Below are 18,067 nucleotides of genomic sequence, written 5' to 3'. Positions count from 1 at the left end.
AGGGGCAGTGTGGGGGAGGGGCAGTGTGGGGCAGGGAAGTGTGGGACAGGGAAGTGAGGGGGAGGGCAGTGTGGGGGAGGGAAGTGAGGGGGAGGGCAGTGTGGGGGGGCAGTGTGGGGGAGGGCAGTGTGGGGGAGGGAATTGTGGGGGAGGGCAGTGTGGGGGAGGGAAGTGAGGGGGAGGGCAGTGTGGGGAGGGCAGTGTGGGGGAGGGCAGTGTGGGGGAGGGGCAGTGTGGGGGAGGGAAGTGTGGGGGAGGGGCAGTGTGGGGGAGGGGCAGTGTGGGGCAGGGAAGTGTGGGGGAGGGCAGTGTGGGGGAGGGGCAGTGTGGGGGAGGGAAGTGTGGGGGAGGGGCAGTGTGGGGGAGGGGCAGTGTGGGGCAGGGCAGTGTGGGGGAGGGAAGTGAGGGGGAGGGCAGTGTGGGGAGGGCAGTGTGGGGGAGGGCAGTGTGGGGGAGGGGCAGTGTGGGGGAGGGAAGTGTGGGGGAGGGGCAGTGTGGGGGAGGGGCAGTGTGGGGCAGGGAAGTGTGGGACAGGGAAGTGAGGGGGAGGGCAGTGTGGGGGAGGGAAGTGAGGGGGAGGGAAGTGAGGGGGAGGGCAGTGTGGGGAGGGCAGTGTGGGGGAGGGGCAGTGTGGGGGAGGGAAGTGTGGGGGAGGGGCAGTGTGGGGGAGGGGCAGTGTGGGGCAGGGAAGTGTGGGACAGGGAAGTGAGGGGGAGGGCAGTGTGGGGGAGGGAAGTGAGGGGGAGGGCAGTGTGGGGGGGCAGTGTGGGGGAGGGCAGTGTGGGGGAGGGAAGTGTGGGGGAGGGGCAGTGTGGGGGAGGGAAGTGAGGGGGAGGGAAGTGAGGGGGAGGGCAGTGTGGGGGAGGGCAGTGTGGGGGAGGGGCAGTGTGGGGGAGGGAAGTGTGGGGGAGGGGCAGTGTGGGGGAGGGAAGTGAGGGGGAGGGAAGTGAGGGGGAGGGAAGTGTGGGGAGGGCAGTGTGGGGGAGGGCAGTGTGGGGGAGGGAAGTGTGGGGGAGGGGCAGTGTGGGGGAGGGAAGTGAGGGGGAGGGAAGTGAGGGGGAGGGCAGTGTGGGGGAGGGCAGTGTGGGGGAGGGGCAGTGTGGGGGAGGGAAGTGTGGGGGAGGGGCAGTGTGGGGGAGGGGCAGTGTGGGGCAGGGAAGTGAGGGGGAGGGCAGTGTGGGACAGGGAAGTGAGGGGGAGGGAAGTGTGGGGGAGGGAAGTGTGGGGGGGGCAGTGTGGGACAGGGCAGTGTGGGGGGGAGTGTGGGGGGTCAGTGTGGGGGGGGCGGCATTGTGGGGGGTCAGTGTGGGGGGGGGGCAGTGTGGGGGGGAGTGTGGGGGGTCAGTGTGGGGGGGGCGGCATTGTGGGGGGTCAGTGTGGGACAGGGCAGTGTGGGGGGGAGTGTGGGGAAGGGCAGTGTGGGGGAGGGCGGTGTGGGGGAGGGCAGTGTGGGACAGGGAAGTGTGGGGGAGGGCAGTGTGGGGGAGGGAAGTGTGGGGGAGGGCAGTGTGGGGGAGGGAAGTGTGGGGGAGGGCAGTGTGGGGGAGGGCAGTGTGGCACAGGGAAGTGTGGGGGAGGGCAGTGTGGGGGAGGGCAGTGTGGGGGAGGGCAGTGTGGGACTGGGAAGTGTGGGGGAGGGGCAGTGTGGGGGAGGGCAGTGTGGGGGAGGGAAGTGTGGGGGAGGGCAGTGTGGGGGAGGGAAGTGTGGGGGAGGGAAGTGTGGGGGAGGGCAGAGTGGGGGAGGGAAGTGTGGGGGAGGGCAGAGTGGGGGAGGGAAGTGTGGGGGAGGGAAGTGTGGGGGAGGGCAGTGTGGGGGAGGGCAGTGTGGGGGAGGGCAGAGTGGGGGAGGGAAGTGTGGGGGAGGGAAGTGTGGGGGAGGGCAGTGTGGGGGAGGGCAGTGTGGGGGAGGGCAGTGTGGGGGAGGGCAGTGTGGGGGAGGGCAGTGTGGGGGAGGGCAGAGTGGGGGAGGGAAGTGTGGGGGAGGGAAGTGTGGGGGAGGGAAGTGTGGGGGAGGGCAGTGTGGGGGAGGGGCAGTGTGGGGGAAGGGCAGTGTGGGGGAGGGAAGTGTGGGGGAGGGCAGTGTGGGGGAGGGAAGTGTGGGGGAGGGAAGTGTGGGGGAGGGGCAGTGTGGGGGAGGGGCAGTGTGGGGGAGGGCAGTGTGGGACTGGGAAGTGTGGGGGAGGGGCAGTGTGGGGGGGGCAGTGTGGGGGAGGGAAGTGTGGGGGAGGGCAGTGTGGGACTGGGAAGTGTGGGGGAGGGGCAGTGTGGGGGGGGCAGTGTGGGGGAGGGGCAGTGTGGGGGAGGGGCAGTGTGGGGGAGGGCAGTGTGGGGGAGGGCAGTGTGGGACAGGGCAGTGTGGGGGAGGGGCAGTGTGGGGGAGGGGCAGTGTGGGGGAGGGGCAGTGTGGGGGAGGGCAGAGTGGGGGAGGGGCAGTGTGGGGAGGGGCAGTGTGGGGGAGGGCAGTGTGGGGGAGGGGCAGTGTGGGGGAGGGCAGTGTGGGGGAGGGAAGTGTGGGGGAGGGCAGTGTGGGACTGGGAAGTGTGGGGGAGGGGCAGTGTGGGGGGGGCAGTGTGGGGGAGGGGCAGTGTGGGGGAGGGCAGTGTGGGGGAGGGGCAGTGTGGGACAGGGCAGTGTGGGGGAGGGGCAGTGTGGGGGAGGGCAGTGTGGGACAGGGCAGTGTGGGGGAGGGGCAGTGTGGGGGAGGGGCAGTGTGGGGGAGGGGCAGTGTGGGGGAGGGCAGAGTGGGGGAGGGGCAGTGTGGGGGAGGGCAGTGTGGGGGAGGGGCAGTGTGGGGGAGGGGCAGTGTGGGGGAGGGGCAGTGTGGGGAGGGGCAGTGTGGGGGAGGGCAGTGTGGGGGAGGGCAGTGTGGGGGAGGGCAGTGTGGGGGAGGGGCAGTGTGGGGGAGGGCAGTGTGGGGGAGGGCAGTGTGGGGGGGCGTCAGTGTGGGGGTTGCAGTGTGGCGGGAGCAGTGTGGAGGAGGGCAGTGTGGGGGGTGCAGAGTGTGGGGGGGGCAGAGTGGGAGGAGGGCAGTGTGGGGGGGGGTGAACACAGTGAGACAGTGGGGGGGGTGAACACACTGAGACAGTGGGGGGAGGGCGAACACACTGAGACAGTGGGGGGGGGTGAACACACTGAGACAGTGGGGGGAGGGCGAACACACTGAGACAGTGGGGGGGGGTGAACACACTGAGACAGTGGGGGGGGGGTGAACACACTGAGACAGTGGGGGGCAGGAGTGAACACAGTGAGACAGTGGGGGGGGGGGTGAACACACTGAGACAGTCGGGGGCAGGAGTGAACACAGTGAGACTGTGGGGGGGCGAACACACTGAGACAGTCGGGGGGTGAACACACTGAGACAGTGGGGGGGGGTGAACACACTGAGACAGTGGGGGGGGGTGAACACACTGAGACAGTGGGGGGGGTGAACACACTGAGACAGTGGGGGGGGTGAACACACTGAGACAGTCGGGGGGTGAACACACTGAGACAGTGGGGGGCAGGAGTGAACACACTGAGACAGTGGGGGGGGTGAACACACTGAGACAGTCGGGGGCAGGAATGAACACACTGAGACAGTGGGGGGGGGGCGAACACACTGAGACAGTGGGGGGGGGGGTGAACACACTGAGACAGTGGGGGGGGTGAACACACTGAGACAGTCGGGGGCAGGAGTGAACACACTGAGACAGTGGGGGGCAGGAGTGAACACAGTGAGACAGTGGGGGGGGGGGTGAACACACTGAGACAGTGGGGGGCAGGAGTGAACACAGTGAGACAGTGGGGGGGGGGGCGAACACACTGAGACAGTGGGGGGCAGGAGTGAACACAGTGAGACAGTGGGGGGGGGGGCGAACACACTGAGACAGTGGGGGGAGGGCGAACACAGTGAGACAGTGGGGGGGGGGTGAACACACTGAGACAGTGGGGGGGGGTGAACACACTGAGACAGTGGGGGGGGGGGCGAACACACTGAGACAGTGGGGGGGGTGAACACACTGAGACTGTGGGGGGGGGTGAACACACTGAGACAGTGGGGAGGGCGAACACACTGAGACAGTGGGGGGGGGTGAACACACTGAGACAGTGGGGGGAGGGCGAACACACTGAGACAGTGGGGGGGGTGAACACACTGAGACTGTGGGGGGAGGGCGAACACACTGAGACAGTGGGGGGAGGGCGAACACACTGAGACAGTGGGGGGGGGTGAACACACTGAGACAGTGGGGGGAGGGCGAACACACTGAGACAGTGGGGGGGGTGAACACACTGAGACTGTGGGGGGAGGGCGAACACACTGAGACAGTGGGGGGAGGGCGAACACACTGAGACAGTGGGGGGGGGGTGAACACACTGAGACAGTGGGGGGAGGGCGAACACACTGAGACAGTGGGGGGCAGGAGTGAACACACTGAGACAGTGGGGGGGGGTGAACACACTGAGACAGTGGGGGGCAGGAGTGAACACAGTGAGACAGTGGGGGGGGGTGAACACACTGAGACAGTGGGGGGGGGTGAACACACTGAGACAGTGGGGGGCAGGAGTGAACACACTGAGACAATGGGGGGGGGGTGAACACACTGAGACAGTGGGGGGGGGGTGAACACACTGAGACAGTCGGGGGCAGGAGTGAACACACTGAGACAATGGGGGGGGGGTGAACACACTGAGACAGTGGGGGGGGGTGAACACACTGAGACAGTGGGGGGGGGGCGAACACACTGAGACAGTGGGGGGCAGGAGTGAACACACTGAGACAGTGGGGGGCAGGAGTGAACACACTGAGACAATGGGGGGGGGTGAACACACTGAGACAGTGGGGGGGGGGGGTGAACACACTGAGACAGTGGGGGGCAGGAGTGAACACACTGAGACAATGGGGGGGGGTGAACACACTGAGACAGTGGGGGGGGGGGGTGAACACACTGAGACAGTGGGGGGCAGGAGTGAACACACTGAGACAATGGGGGGGGGGTGAACACACTGAGACAGTGGGGGGGGGGGGCGAACACACTGAGACAGTGGGGGGCAGGAGTGAACACACTGAGACAGTGGGGGGGGGGGTGAACACACTGAGACAGTCGGGGGCAGGAGTGAACACACTGAGACAATGGGGGGGGGTGAACACACTGAGACAGTGGGGGGGGGTGAACACACTGAGACAGTGGGGGGGGGTGAACACACTGAGACAGTGGGGGGGGGGGCGAACACACTGAGACAGTGGGGGGGGTGAACACACTGAGACAGTGGGGGGGGGTGAACACACTGAGACAGTGCGGGGGGGTGAACACACTGAGACAGTGGGGGGGGGTGAACACACTGAGACAGTGGGGGGGGGGGGCGAACACACTGAGACAGTGGGGGGCAGGAGTGAACACACTGAGACAGTGGGGGGCAGGAGTGAACACACTGAGACAGTGGGGGGGGGTGAACACACTGAGACAGTGGGGGGAGGGCGAACACACTGAGACAGTGGGGGGGGGTGAACACACTGAGACAGTGGGGGGCAGGAGTGAACACAGTGAGACAGTGGGGGGGGGGTGAACACACTGAGACAGTGGGGGGCAGGAGTGAACACACTGAGACAGTCGGGGGGTGAACACACTGAGACAGTGGGGGGCAGGAGTGAACACACTGAGACAGTCGGGGGGTGAACACACTGAGACAGTGGGGGGGGGTGAACACACTGAGACAATGGGGGGGGGGTGAACACACTGAGACAGTGGGGGGGGGGGTGAACACACTGAGACAGTGGGGGGGGGTGAACACACTGAGACAGTGGGGGGGGGGTGAACACACTGAGACAGTGGGGGGGGGGTGAACACACTGAGACAGTCGGGGGGTGAACACACTGAGACAGTGGGGGAGGTGAACACACTGAGACAGTGGGGGGGGGGTGAACACACTGAGACAGTGGGGGGGGGGTGAACACACTGAGACAGTGGGGGGGGGGGTGAACACACTGAGACAGTGGGGGGGGGTGAACACACTGAGACAGTGGGGGGGGGGTGAACACACTGAGACAGTGGGGGGGGGGTGAACACACTGAGACAGTCGGGGGGTGAACACACTGAGACAGTGGGGGAGGTGAACACACTGAGACAGTGGGGGGGGGGTGAACACACTGAGACAGTGGGGGGGGTGAACACACTGAGACAGTCGGGGGGTGAACACACTGAGACAGTCGGGGGGTGAACACACTGAGACAGTGGGGGGGGGTGAACACACTGAGACAGTGGGGGGGGTGAACACACTGAGACAGTGGGGGGGTGAACACACTGAGACAGTGGGGGGGGTGAACACACTGAGACAGTCGGGGGGGGTGAACACACTGAGACAGTCGGGGGGGGTGAACACACTGAGACAGTCGGGGGGTGAACACACTGAGACAGTGGGGGGGGTGAACACACTGAGACAGTCGGGGGGTGAACACACTGAGACAGTCGGGGGGTGAACACACTGAGACAGTGGGGGGGGGTGAACACACTGAGACAGTGGGGGGGTGAACACACTGAGACAGTGGGGGGGGTGAACACACTGAGACAGTGGGGGGGGTGAACACACTGAGACAGTCGGGGGGGGTGAACACACTGAGACAGTCGGGGGGTGAACACACTGAGACAGTGGGGGGGGGTGAACACACTGAGACAGTGGGGGGGGGGTGAACACACTGAGACAGTCGGGGGCAGGAGTGAACACACTGAGACAGTGGGGGGGGGTGAACACACTGAGACAGTCGGGGGGTGAACACACTGAGACAGTGGGGGGGGGGGTGAACACACTGAGACAGTCGGGGGGGGGGCGAACACAGTGAGACAGTGGGGGGCAGGAATGAACACACTGAGACAGTCGGGGGGTGAACACACTGAGACAGTCGGGGGGGGGGGCGAACACAGTGAGACAGTGGGGGGAGGGGTGAACACACTGAGACAGTCGGGGGGGGGGGCGAACACAGTGAGACAGTGGGGGGAGGGCGAACACAGTGAGACAGTGGGGGGGGGGTGAACACACTGAGACAGTCGGGGGGGGTGAACACACTGAGACAGTGGGGGGGGTGAACACACTGAGACAGTCGGGGGGGGGTGAACACACAGACAGTGAGGGGGGGTGAACACACTGAGACAGTCGGGGGGGGTGAACACACTGAGACAGTGGGGGGGGTGAACACACTGAGACAGTCGGGGGGGGTGAACACACTGAGACAGTGGGGGGGGTGAACACACTGAGACAGTGGGGGGCAGGAGTGAACACACTGAGACAGTGGGGGGGTGAACACACTGAGACAGTCGGGGGGGGGGTGAACACACTGAGACAGTGGGGGGGGTGAACACACTGAGACAGTCGGGGGGTGAACACACTGAGACAGTCGGGGGGGGGGGCGAACACAGTGAGACAGTGGGGGGAGGGCGAACACACTGAGACAGTGGGGGGGGGGTGAACACACTGAGACATGTGGGGGGGGGGGTGAACACACTGAGACAGTGAGGGGGGGTGAACACACTGAGACTGTGGGGGGGGGGGGGGTGAACACACTGAGACAGTGGGGGGGGGGTGAACACACTGAGACAGTGAGGGGGGGGGTGAACACACTGAGACTGTGGGGGGGGGGTGAACACACTGAGACTGTGGGGGGGGTGAACACACTGAGACAGTGGGGGGGGGTGAACACACTGAGACTGTGGGGGGGGGGTGAACACACTGAGATAGTGGGGGGGGGGTGAACACACTGAGACAGTCGGGAGCAGGAATGAACACACTGAGACAGTGAGGGGGGGTGAACACACTGAGACTGTGGGGGGGGGGGTGAACACACTGAGACAGTGGGGGGCAGGAGTGAACACACTGAGACAGTGAGGGGGGGTGAACACACTGAGACTGTGAGGGGGGGTGAACACACTGAGACAGTGGGGGGGGGTGAACACACTGAGATAGTGGGGGGGGGTGAACACACTGAGACAGTCGGGGGGGGTGAACACAGTGAGACAGTCGGGGGGGGGGTGAACACACTGAGACTGTGGGGGGGGGTGAACACACTGAGACAGTCGGGGGGTGGTGAACACACTGAGACAGTCGGGGGGGGGTGAACACACTGAGACTGTGGGGGGGGGTGAACACACTGAGATAGTGGGGGGGGGTGAACACACTGAGACAGTCGGGGGGGGTGAACACACTGAGACAGTGGGGGGCAGGAGTGAACACACTGAGACAGTCGGGGGGTGGTGAACACACTGAGACAGTCGGGGGGGGGGTGAACACACTGAGACTGTGGGGGGGGGGGTGAACACACTGAGATAGTGGGGGGGGGTGAACACACTGAGACAGTCGGGGGGGGGGGGTGAACACACTGAGATAGTGGGGGGGGGTGAACACACTGAGACAGTGAGGGGGGGTGAACACACTGAGACAGTGGGGGGGGGGTGAACACACTGAGACAGTCGGGGGCAGTAGTGAACACACTGAGACAGTGGGGGGGGTGAACACACTGAGACAGTGGGGGGGGTGAACACACTGAGACAGTGGGGGGGGGGTGAACACACTGAGACAGTCGGGGGCAGTAGTGAACACACTGAGACAGTGGGGGGGGTGAACACACTGAGACAGTCGGGGGGGGTGAACACACTGAGACAGTGGGGGGCAGTAGTGAACACACTGAGACAGTGGGGGGGGTGAACACACTGAGACAGTGGGGGGGGGGTGAACACACTGAGACAGTCGGGGGCAGTAGTGAACACACTGAGACAGTGGGGGGGGTGAACACACTGAGACAGTGGGGGGGGGGTGAACACACTGAGACAGTCGGGGGGGGTGAACACACTGAGACAGTGGGGGGGGTGAACACACTGAGACAGTGGGGGGGGGGTGAACACACTGAGACAGTGGGGGGCAGGAGTGAACACACTGAGACAGTGGGGTGGGGGGTGAACACACTGAGACTGTGGGGGGGGTGAACACACTGAGATAGTGGGGGGCAGTAGTGAACACACTGAGACAGTGGGGGGGGTGAACACACTGAGACAGTGGGGGGCAGTAGTGAACACACTGAGACAGTGGGGGGGGGGTGAACACACTGAGACTGTGGGGGGGGTGAACACACTGAGATAGTGGGGGGGGGTGAACACACTGAGACAGTCGGGGGGGGTGAACACACTGAGACAGTGGGGGGGTGAACACACTGAGACAGTCGGGGGGGGGGTGAACACACTGAGACAGTGGGGGGGGTGAACACACTGAGACAGTCGGGGGGGGGTGAACACACTGAGACAGTGGGGGGGGTGAACACACTGAGACAGTGGGGGGGGTGAACACACTGAGACAGTCGGGGGGGGTGAACACACTGAGACAGTCGGGGGGGGGTGAACACACTGAGACTGTGAGGGGGAGTGAACACACTGAGACAGTCGGGAGCAGGAGTGAACACACTGAGACAGTGGGGGGGGGGTGAACACACTGAGACAGTCGGGGGCAGTAGTGAACACACTGAGACAGTGGGGGGGGTGAACACACTGAGACAGTGGGGGGGGGTGAACACACTGAGACAGTCGGGAGCAGGAGTGAACACACTGAGACAGTGGGGGGGGGGGTGAACACACTGAGACAGTCGGGGGCAGTAGTGAACACACTGAGACAGTGGGGGGGGGGGTGAACACACTGAGACAGTCGGGGGGGGTGAACACACTGAGACAGTGGGGGGGGGGGTGAACACACTGAGACAGTCGGGGGGGGTGAACACACTGAGACAGTCGGGGGCAGGAGTGAACACACTGAGACAGTGGGGGGGGGGGTGAACACACTGAGACAGTCGGGGGCAGTAGTGAACACACTGAGACAGTGGGGGGGGTGAACACACTGAGACAGTGGGGGGGGGGGGTGAACACACTGAGACAGTCGGGGGGGGTGAACACACTGAGACAGTGGGGGGCAGTAGTGAACACACTGAGACAGTGGGGGGGGTGAACACACTGAGACAGTGGGGGGGGGGGGTGAACACACTGAGACAGTGGGGGGCAGTAGTGAACACACTGAGACAGTGGGGGGGGGGTGAACACACTGAGACTGTGGGAGGGGTGAACACACTGAGATAGTGGGGGGCAGTAGTGAACACACTGAGACAGTGGGGGGGGTGAACACACTGAGACAGTGGGGGGCAGTAGTGAACACACTGAGACAGTGGGGGGGGTGAACACACTGAGACAGTGGGGGGGGTGAACACACTGAGACAGTGGGGGGGGTGAACACACTGAGACAGTCGGGGGCAGGAGTGAACACACTGAGACAGTGGGGGGGGTGAACACACTGAGACAGTGAGGGGGGGTGAACACACTGAGACAGTCGGGGGCAGGAGTGAACACACAGACAGTGAGGGGGGGTGAACACACTGAGACAGTCGGGGGGGTGAACACACTGAGACAGTCGGGGGGGGGGTGAACACACTGAGACAGTCGGGGGGGGGGGTGAACACACTGAGACAGTCGGGGGCAGGAGTGAACACACTGAGACAGTGGGGGGGGGGTGAACACACTGAGACAGTCGGGGGCAGGAGTGAACACAGTGAGACAGTGGGGGGGGGGTGAACACACTGAGACAGTCGGGGGGGGTGAACACACTGAGACAGTCGGGGGGGGGGTGAACACACTGAGACAGTGGGGGGGGTGAACACACTGAGACAGTCGGGGGCAGGAGTGAACACACTGAGACAGTGGGGGGGGTGAACACACTGAGACAGTCGGGGGGGGGGTGAACACACTGAGACAGTCGGGGGCAGGAGTGAACACACTGAGACAGTGGGGGGGGTGAACACACTGAGACAGTCGGGGGGGGGTGAACACACTGAGACAGTCGGGGGGGGGGGTGAACACACTGAGACAGTCGGGGGGGGGGGTGAACACACTGAGACAGTCGGGGGGTGGTGAACACACTGAGACAGTCGGGGGCAGGAGTGAACACACTGAGACAGTGAGGGGGGGGTGAACACACTGAGACTGTGGGGGGGGGTGAACACACTGAGACAGTGGGGGGGGGGGGCGAACACACTGAGACAGTGGGGGGGGGTGAACACACTGAGACTGTGGGGGGGTGAACACACTGAGACTGTGGGGGGGGGGTGAACACACTGAGACAGTGGGGGGGGGTGAACACACTGAGACAGTGTGGGGGGGGGTGAACACACTGAGACAGTGGGGGGGGGGTGAACACACTGAGACTGTGGGGGGGTGAACACACTGAGACTGTGGGGGGGGGGGTGAACACACTGAGACTGTGGGGGGGGGGGTGAACACACTGAGACAGTGGGGGGGGGTGAACACACTGAGACTGTGGGGGGGTGAACACACTGAGACTGTGGGGGGGGGGGTGAACACACTGAGACAGTGTGGGGGGGGGTGAACACACTGAGACAGTGGGGGGGGGGTGAACACACTGAGACTGTGGGGGGGTGAACACACTGAGACTGTGGGGGGGGGGTGAACACACTGAGACTGTGGGGGGGGGGTGAACACACTGAGACAGTGGGGGGGGGTGAACACACTGAGACTGTGGGGGGGTGAACACACTGAGACTGTGGGGGGGGGGGTGAACACACTGAGACAGTGGGGGGGGGTGAACACACTGAGACTGTGGGGGGGTGAACACACTGAGACTGTGGGGGGGGGGGGTGAACACACTGAGACAGTCCGGGGGGGGCGGGGATGAACACACTGAGACAGTCCGGGGGGGCGGGGATGAACACACTGAGACAGTCCGGGGGGGGGGTGGTGAACACACTGAGACAGTCGGGGGGGGCGGGGATGAACACACTGAGACAGTCCGGGGGGGCGGGGATGAACACACTGAGACAGTCCGGCGGGGGGGTGAACACACTGAGACAGTCCGGGGGGGGGGGCGGGTGAACACACTGAGACAGTCCGGGGTGGGGGGGGTGAACACACTGAGACTGTGGGGGGGGTGAACACTCTGAGACTGTGGTGGGGGGGGTGAACTCACTGAGACAGTCCGGGGTGGGGGGGGGTGAACACACTGAGACTGTGGGGGGGTGAACACTGAGACAGTGGTGGGGGTGAACACTCTGAGACTGTGGTGGGGGGGGGTGAACTCACTGAGACAGTCCGGCGGGGGGGTGAACACACTGAGACAGTCCGGGGGGGTGGGGGGGTGAACACACTGAGACTGTGGGGGGGTGAACACTGAGACAGTGGTGGGGGTGAACACTCTGAGACTGTGGTGGGGGGGGTGAACTCACTGAGACAGTCCGGGGGGGGGGGGGAGGGGGTGAACACACTGAGACAGTCCGGGGGGGGGGGGGGGGTGAACACACTGAGACAGTCCGGGGGGCGGGGGATGGTGGTGAACGCCCATCGAGGCTGCTCCACCATTCAATTAGCTCACGGCTTATCATCTACCTCAATGCCACTTTCCCACACTCTCCCCATATCCCTTTGATGTCAATAGTCTCCAGATATCCATCGGCTGCTGTCTTGAACATGCTTCGTGATTGAGCTTCCACAGCCCTCTGGTAGAAATTTTTTCTTTTATTCTTTCATGGGATGTGGGCATCACTGGCCAGGCCAGCATTTATTGCCCATCCCTAATTGCCCTTAAACTGAGTGTCTTGCTAGGCCACTTTGAGGGCATGTAAGAGTCAATCACATTGCTGTGGGTCTGGAGTCACATGTAGGCCAGACCAGGTAAGGACAGCAGATTTCCTTCCCTAAAGGACATTAGTGAACTAGATGGGTTTTTACAACAATCGACAATGGTTTCATGGCCATCATTAGACTGGCTTTTAATTCCAGATTTATTAATTGAATTCAATTTCCACCTTCTGCTGTGGTGGGATTCGAACCCATGTCCCCAGAACCTGGGGCTCTGGGTTACTAGTCCAGTGACAATACCAGAACACCACCGCCTCCCCATTCCACAGATTCATCACCCTCTGAATAAAGAAATTCCTCCTCATCTCAATTTTAAATGTCCTCTGAGAATCTGTCCCCTGGTTCTAGACTCACCAGCCAGGGGAACCATCCTATCCACATCCACTCTGTCACGTCCTGTAAGAATTTTGTAAGTTTCAATGAGATCACCTCTCATTCTTTGAAATTTAGAGAATACAGGCCCAATTTCCTTAATAAAAGCAAAATACTGCGGATGCTGAAAATCTGAAATAAAAACAAAAAGTGCTGGAAATACTCAGCAGGTGTAGAGAAAGAAGCAGAGTTAACGTTTCAGGTCAGTGACCCTTCTTCAGAACGGTTTCCTTAATCTCTCCTCATAAGACAATCTCGCCATCCCAGGGATTAGTTTGGTGAATCTCTGTTTTGCTCCCTCTGTGGCAAGTATATCCTTCTTTAGATAAGGAGATCAAAGCTGGACACAATACTCCAGGTGCGGTCTCACCAAATGTGTACCTGAAGTGGTCTAGCTGAGGTTCGAATACAGGTTTAGCATCACTTTCCTGCTTTTTAATTCTATCCCTCTAGAAATAAAGCCAAATGCTTGGTTTGATTTTTTTATGGCTTTGCTAACCTGTAGCACAACTTTTGGTGATTGGTGTATTTGTACTCCGATATCCCTTTCTTTGTCTGCTCCACTTTTTTTTATTTATTTAGAGATACAGCACTGAAACAGGCCCTTCGGCCCACCGAGTCTGTGCCGACCAAGAACCACCCATTTATGCTAACCCTGCAGTAATCCCATATTCCCTACCACCTACCTACACTAGGGGCAATTTACAATGGCCAATTTACCTTTCACCTGCAAGTCTTTGGCAGTGGGAGGAAACCGGAGCACCCGGCGAAAACCCACGAGGTCACAGGGAGAACTGTCTTCCAAGTAATGAGATCTCCCTATTCTTCCTGCCAAAATGTTAAACCTCATATTCATCTGTATTGAGTTTCATTTACTAATTATTTACCCATTTTGCACGTTTATTAACATCATCCTGTAATTTGTTGCAGTATTGACTATTTGCCCCTTCCTGAATTTGGTGTCATCCGCAAATTTAGAAATTTTGTTTTTATTCCAAAGTGCAAATTGTTAATATAAATTGTGAACAACAGTGGTCCTAGCATTGGTCCTTGTGGAACATGTTACGACCAAGGTGGGAGTAATGCACTGTTAATTCAGTCCCACTACTCCACAGGTCACAGCATATTAGTAAAGATTCCCACCGACTGGAAAGTAGCCAAATTAAACACACTATTTGTCCCCCAGAATAAAGCATGCCAAACCAGGTTTCTTTAAACAACAACAAAATTAACTATGAATAAAACAGGTTTTAAATGATAATGAGATAAAATTATATGTATGAAAAGATTTTAGAACTTCTTATTTTTCCTAACCCTCATGCACACACACATACATTCAAAAAACCAACAGTTAACTGGTTTTCAAAAGGTTGTTTTAAGTTGCAATGGTTTCTTAGGAATAACAAAATAATTAGTTGTCACAGTCTGGTAGGATATTTCCAGATTGGTGAGGTGTCCCAGAGTTGAATAGTCAGATGCCACTCAAAGTCTCTCCAGGTGAGATTAATGAACAGTCTGTGATGGGTAAGCATTCCAAGGCAATTAATCTGCCGCAGGCATCACACAGAGCTTTCAACAAAATGTGTAGCAACAGGTCTACCTAAATTTTAAAGTAGCAGTCTAACAGTAGAAACTTTCTTGAGATTTCAGGATCTCCCAAAAACACAAAAGGCAACAAGAATCACTCTTGAGGCAGAAATTTTCCAGAGACTGGAGGCAATAGGACTTTGCTACCTTTAACAATGCAGGCTTCCTCTCAGCAAATGGACCTTTCTCCACAGAGTGCAGCAATCCCTCTTTCTCTCAGTCTTTTCCTCTCCAGGGGTCTCTTTCTCTCTCCAAGCAGAACACAGTCCCTCATTATAACAGATACAAGCCTTCCTCTCAGGGAGAGGTCTTTTTCTGGTCTGCAAACACAGGTCTCCAGCAGCAACTGACTTTTCAACCCAAAAGTGAAACTAAACTTTCAACAACCAAGTCACAAGACAGTAATAAATCTTTCTGATAGCTTGGATACAAGTTTTACAGCCGACACTTCAAACGCCAAGTGTCGGCATTCAGTGCTCACAGAAAAACTCCTTTCCCAGTTTTTAGACCTCTAAAACAGATCTCTTAGTTAAAAAAAACAAAACTCTTGTGACAGACACCAGTGTCCACCTTCTGCCACTCTCAATAACTACCCTTTACTCCCGCTCTCTCTGTCTTGAAACCAGCTCACAATCCATTCTGATACGTGTCTCCTGACTCCACATTCTCTGACCTTATTCATTGGTCTATTATGAGGCATCTTAACGAAGGCCTTTTGAAAATCCAGATAAATTTCATCTACTGCATGACCATTGTCTACTCTCTCTGTTAACTCCTCAAAAAATTCAGTAAGGTTGGTCAAGCAAGATTTTCTTTGTTGAAATCCATGATGACTACTCATTATTGTATTTTTCATTTTAAATGTTCTTCTCTTCTCGCCTTTAGTTGGGATTCCATTATTTTTCCTACCACCAATGTTAAGCTGGTCTATAATTCCCTGGGCATGTTCTGTCCCTTCTTAAATATAGGAATTACAATAGCCAACTCCCAGTCCTCTGGCACTACAACTTTACTAATAAATTATTAAGTATGTGCAGTAAATCCTCTACTTCTTCCCCATATTCTTTTAAAATGCATTGATGCAATCCATCCGGACCAGTGGCTTTATCCTCATTGAGTTTGATTAGTTTATTCAAATATCCTTTTTTTAAATTTTAAATGCACTTATCTCATCAATCATCTAATCAATCCTATTCTACAATTCTAAAGGGGGTGCAGGAGCAGTGGGATCTGGATGTATATGTGCATAAGTCACTGAAGGTGGCAGGGCAGTTAAGAAAATTGTTAAAAAGGCATATGGGATCCTGGGCTTTATAAATAGAGAAATAGAGTACAAAAACAAGGAAGTTATGATAAATCTGTATAAAACACTGGTTTGGCCTCAACTGGCATTTTGTGCTCAGTTCTGGGCAGAACTTTTCAAGAAAGATGTCAAAGTATTGGAGAGGGTGCAGAAAAGATTCATGAGAATGATTCCAGGGATGAGGGACTTCAGTTATGTGGATAGATTGGAGAAGCTAGGGCCATTTTACTTAGAGAAGAGAAGGTTGAGAGGAGATTTGATAGAGGTCTTCAAAATCATGAGGGTTCTGGACAGAGTAGATGGAGAGAAACTGTTCCCACTGGAAGAAGGATCCAGAACCAGAGGACACCAATTTAATATGATTGGAAAAAAACAACAAAGCGATATGAGGAAACAATTTTTCACGCAGTGAGTGTTTATGATCTGGAATACACTGTCTGAGAGTGTGGTGGAGGCAGGTTCAGAGAGTGTTTAGGATCTGGAATGCACTGTCTGAGAGTGTGGTGGAGGCAGGTTCAGTGAGTGTTTAGGATCTGGAATGCACTGTCTGAGAGTGTGGTGGAGGCAGAATCAGTGAGTGTTTAGGATCTGAATGCATTGCCTGAGAGTGTGGTGGAGGCAGGTTCAGTGAGTGTTTAGGATCCAGAATGCAGTCTGAGAGTGTGGTGGAGGCAGAATCAGTGAGTGTTTAGGATCTGGAATACACTGTCTGAGAGTGTGGTGGAGGCAGGTTCAGTGAGTGTTTAGGATCTGGAATACACTGTCTGAGAGTGTGGTGGAGGCAGGTTCAGTGAGTGTTTAGGATCTGGAATGCACTGTCTGAGAGTGTGGTGAAGGCAGGTTCAGTGAATGTTTAGGATCTGGAATGCACTGTCTGAGAGTGTGGTGGAGGCAGGTTCAGTGAGTGTTTAGGATCCAGAATGCAGTCTGAGAGTGTGGTGGAGGCAGAATCAGTGAGTGTTTAGGATCTGGAATGCACTGTCTGAGAGTGGGGTGTCGGCAGGTTCAGTGAGTGTTTAGGATCTGGAATGCACTGTCTGAGAGTGTGGTGGAGGCAGGTTCAGTGAGTGTTTAGGATCCAGAATGCAGTCTGAGAGTGTGGTGGAGGCAGGTTCAGTGAGTGTTTAGGATCTGGAATGCACTGTCTGAGAGTGGGGTGTCGGCAGGTTCAGTGAGTGTTTAGGATCTGGAATGCACTGTCTGAGAGTGTGGTGGAGGCAGGTTCAGTGAGTGTTTAGGATCTGGAATACACTGTCTGAGAGTGTGGTGGAGGCAGGTTCAGTGAGTGTTTAGGATCTGGAATACACTGTCTGAGAGTGTGGTGGAGGCAGGTTAAGTGAGTGTTTAGGATCTGGGATGCACTGTCTGAGAGTGTGGTGGAGGCAGGTTCAGTGAGTGTTTAGGATCTGGGATGCACTGTCTGAGAGTGTGGTGGAGGCAGGTTCACTTGTGGCTTTCAAAAGGGAATTGGATAATTATCTGAAGAGAGAACGATTTCAGGGCTGCGTGGAAAAGACGGGTGTGTGGGAACAGCTGGGTTGCTTTTGTAGAGATCCGACACGGACGTGATAGGCTGAATGGACTCTCTGTGCTGTAACTATTCCACAATTCTGTGGTGTGTAATATTAAATTGTCTCTCTGTGTCCGTCTCTGTCTGTCTGTCTCTCCCTATTTCTGTCTCTGCAGGTTAATCTTGCCTGTGATTGCTGGTTGTGTGCTGAGTTGTGATGGCGGGCTGTGAGTCTATCACTAGTCCTGTGGTCCGACAGATTGACAAACAGTTTCTAGTCTGTAGCATTTGTCTCGATCGATACAACAATCCCAAGGTTCTGCCGTGTCTACATACATTCTGTGAGAGGTGAGTCCAAGCAGCTCAGACACCAACTGTCCCCTAGCTGTTACACAGTGTATCTTTATAAGCGTGTCTGTCTTCTGTTGTCTCTGTGTGTCTCTGTGTGCGTAACAAAAACAGAGAGTGCTGGAAATACTTGACAGGTCTGGCAGCATCTGTGGAGAGAGAAACAGAGTTAACATTTCAGGTCTGTGACCTTTCATTATGTTAGAAATTAGTAATATGCGAACTGGCACAAGTGAGAAATGCAATAGGTTTTGAGCAAGTGAAAGGAGGGGGATGGGGGAAGAAGAACAAAAGGGAAGA

The 18,067-nt window shown here is 57.8% G+C and overlaps 1 protein-coding gene across 4 annotated transcripts in view; it reads left to right on the top strand.

Moving 5' to 3' along the window:
• LOC137370901 (tripartite motif-containing protein 2-like) overlaps window positions 1–18,067 on the top strand; it is a 134,573-nt gene that overhangs the window by 20,752 nt on the left and 95,754 nt on the right. For 2 of the 4 annotated variants that reach the window (XM_068032753.1, XM_068032752.1), the window contains exon 1: window positions 17,612–17,767. The exons of the other annotated variants lie outside the window; for them this stretch is intronic. In XM_068032753.1, coding sequence (XP_067888854.1) covers window positions 17,637–17,767 — 131 coding nt within the window. In that variant the 5' untranslated portion in view covers window positions 17,612–17,636. Of the gene's footprint in view, window positions 1–17,611; window positions 17,768–18,067 lie in introns of those variants that run through there. 4 annotated transcript variants of the gene reach the window in all.

The sequence above is a fragment of the Heterodontus francisci genome, chromosome 6 (assembly GCF_036365525.1).
Source record: "Heterodontus francisci isolate sHetFra1 chromosome 6, sHetFra1.hap1, whole genome shotgun sequence".
In the NCBI taxonomy this organism is placed as follows: Eukaryota; Metazoa; Chordata; class Chondrichthyes; order Heterodontiformes; family Heterodontidae; genus Heterodontus; species Heterodontus francisci.
Note: the sequence above shows the minus strand (reverse complement) of the source record. Positions and strands in the feature narration are given on the sequence as shown.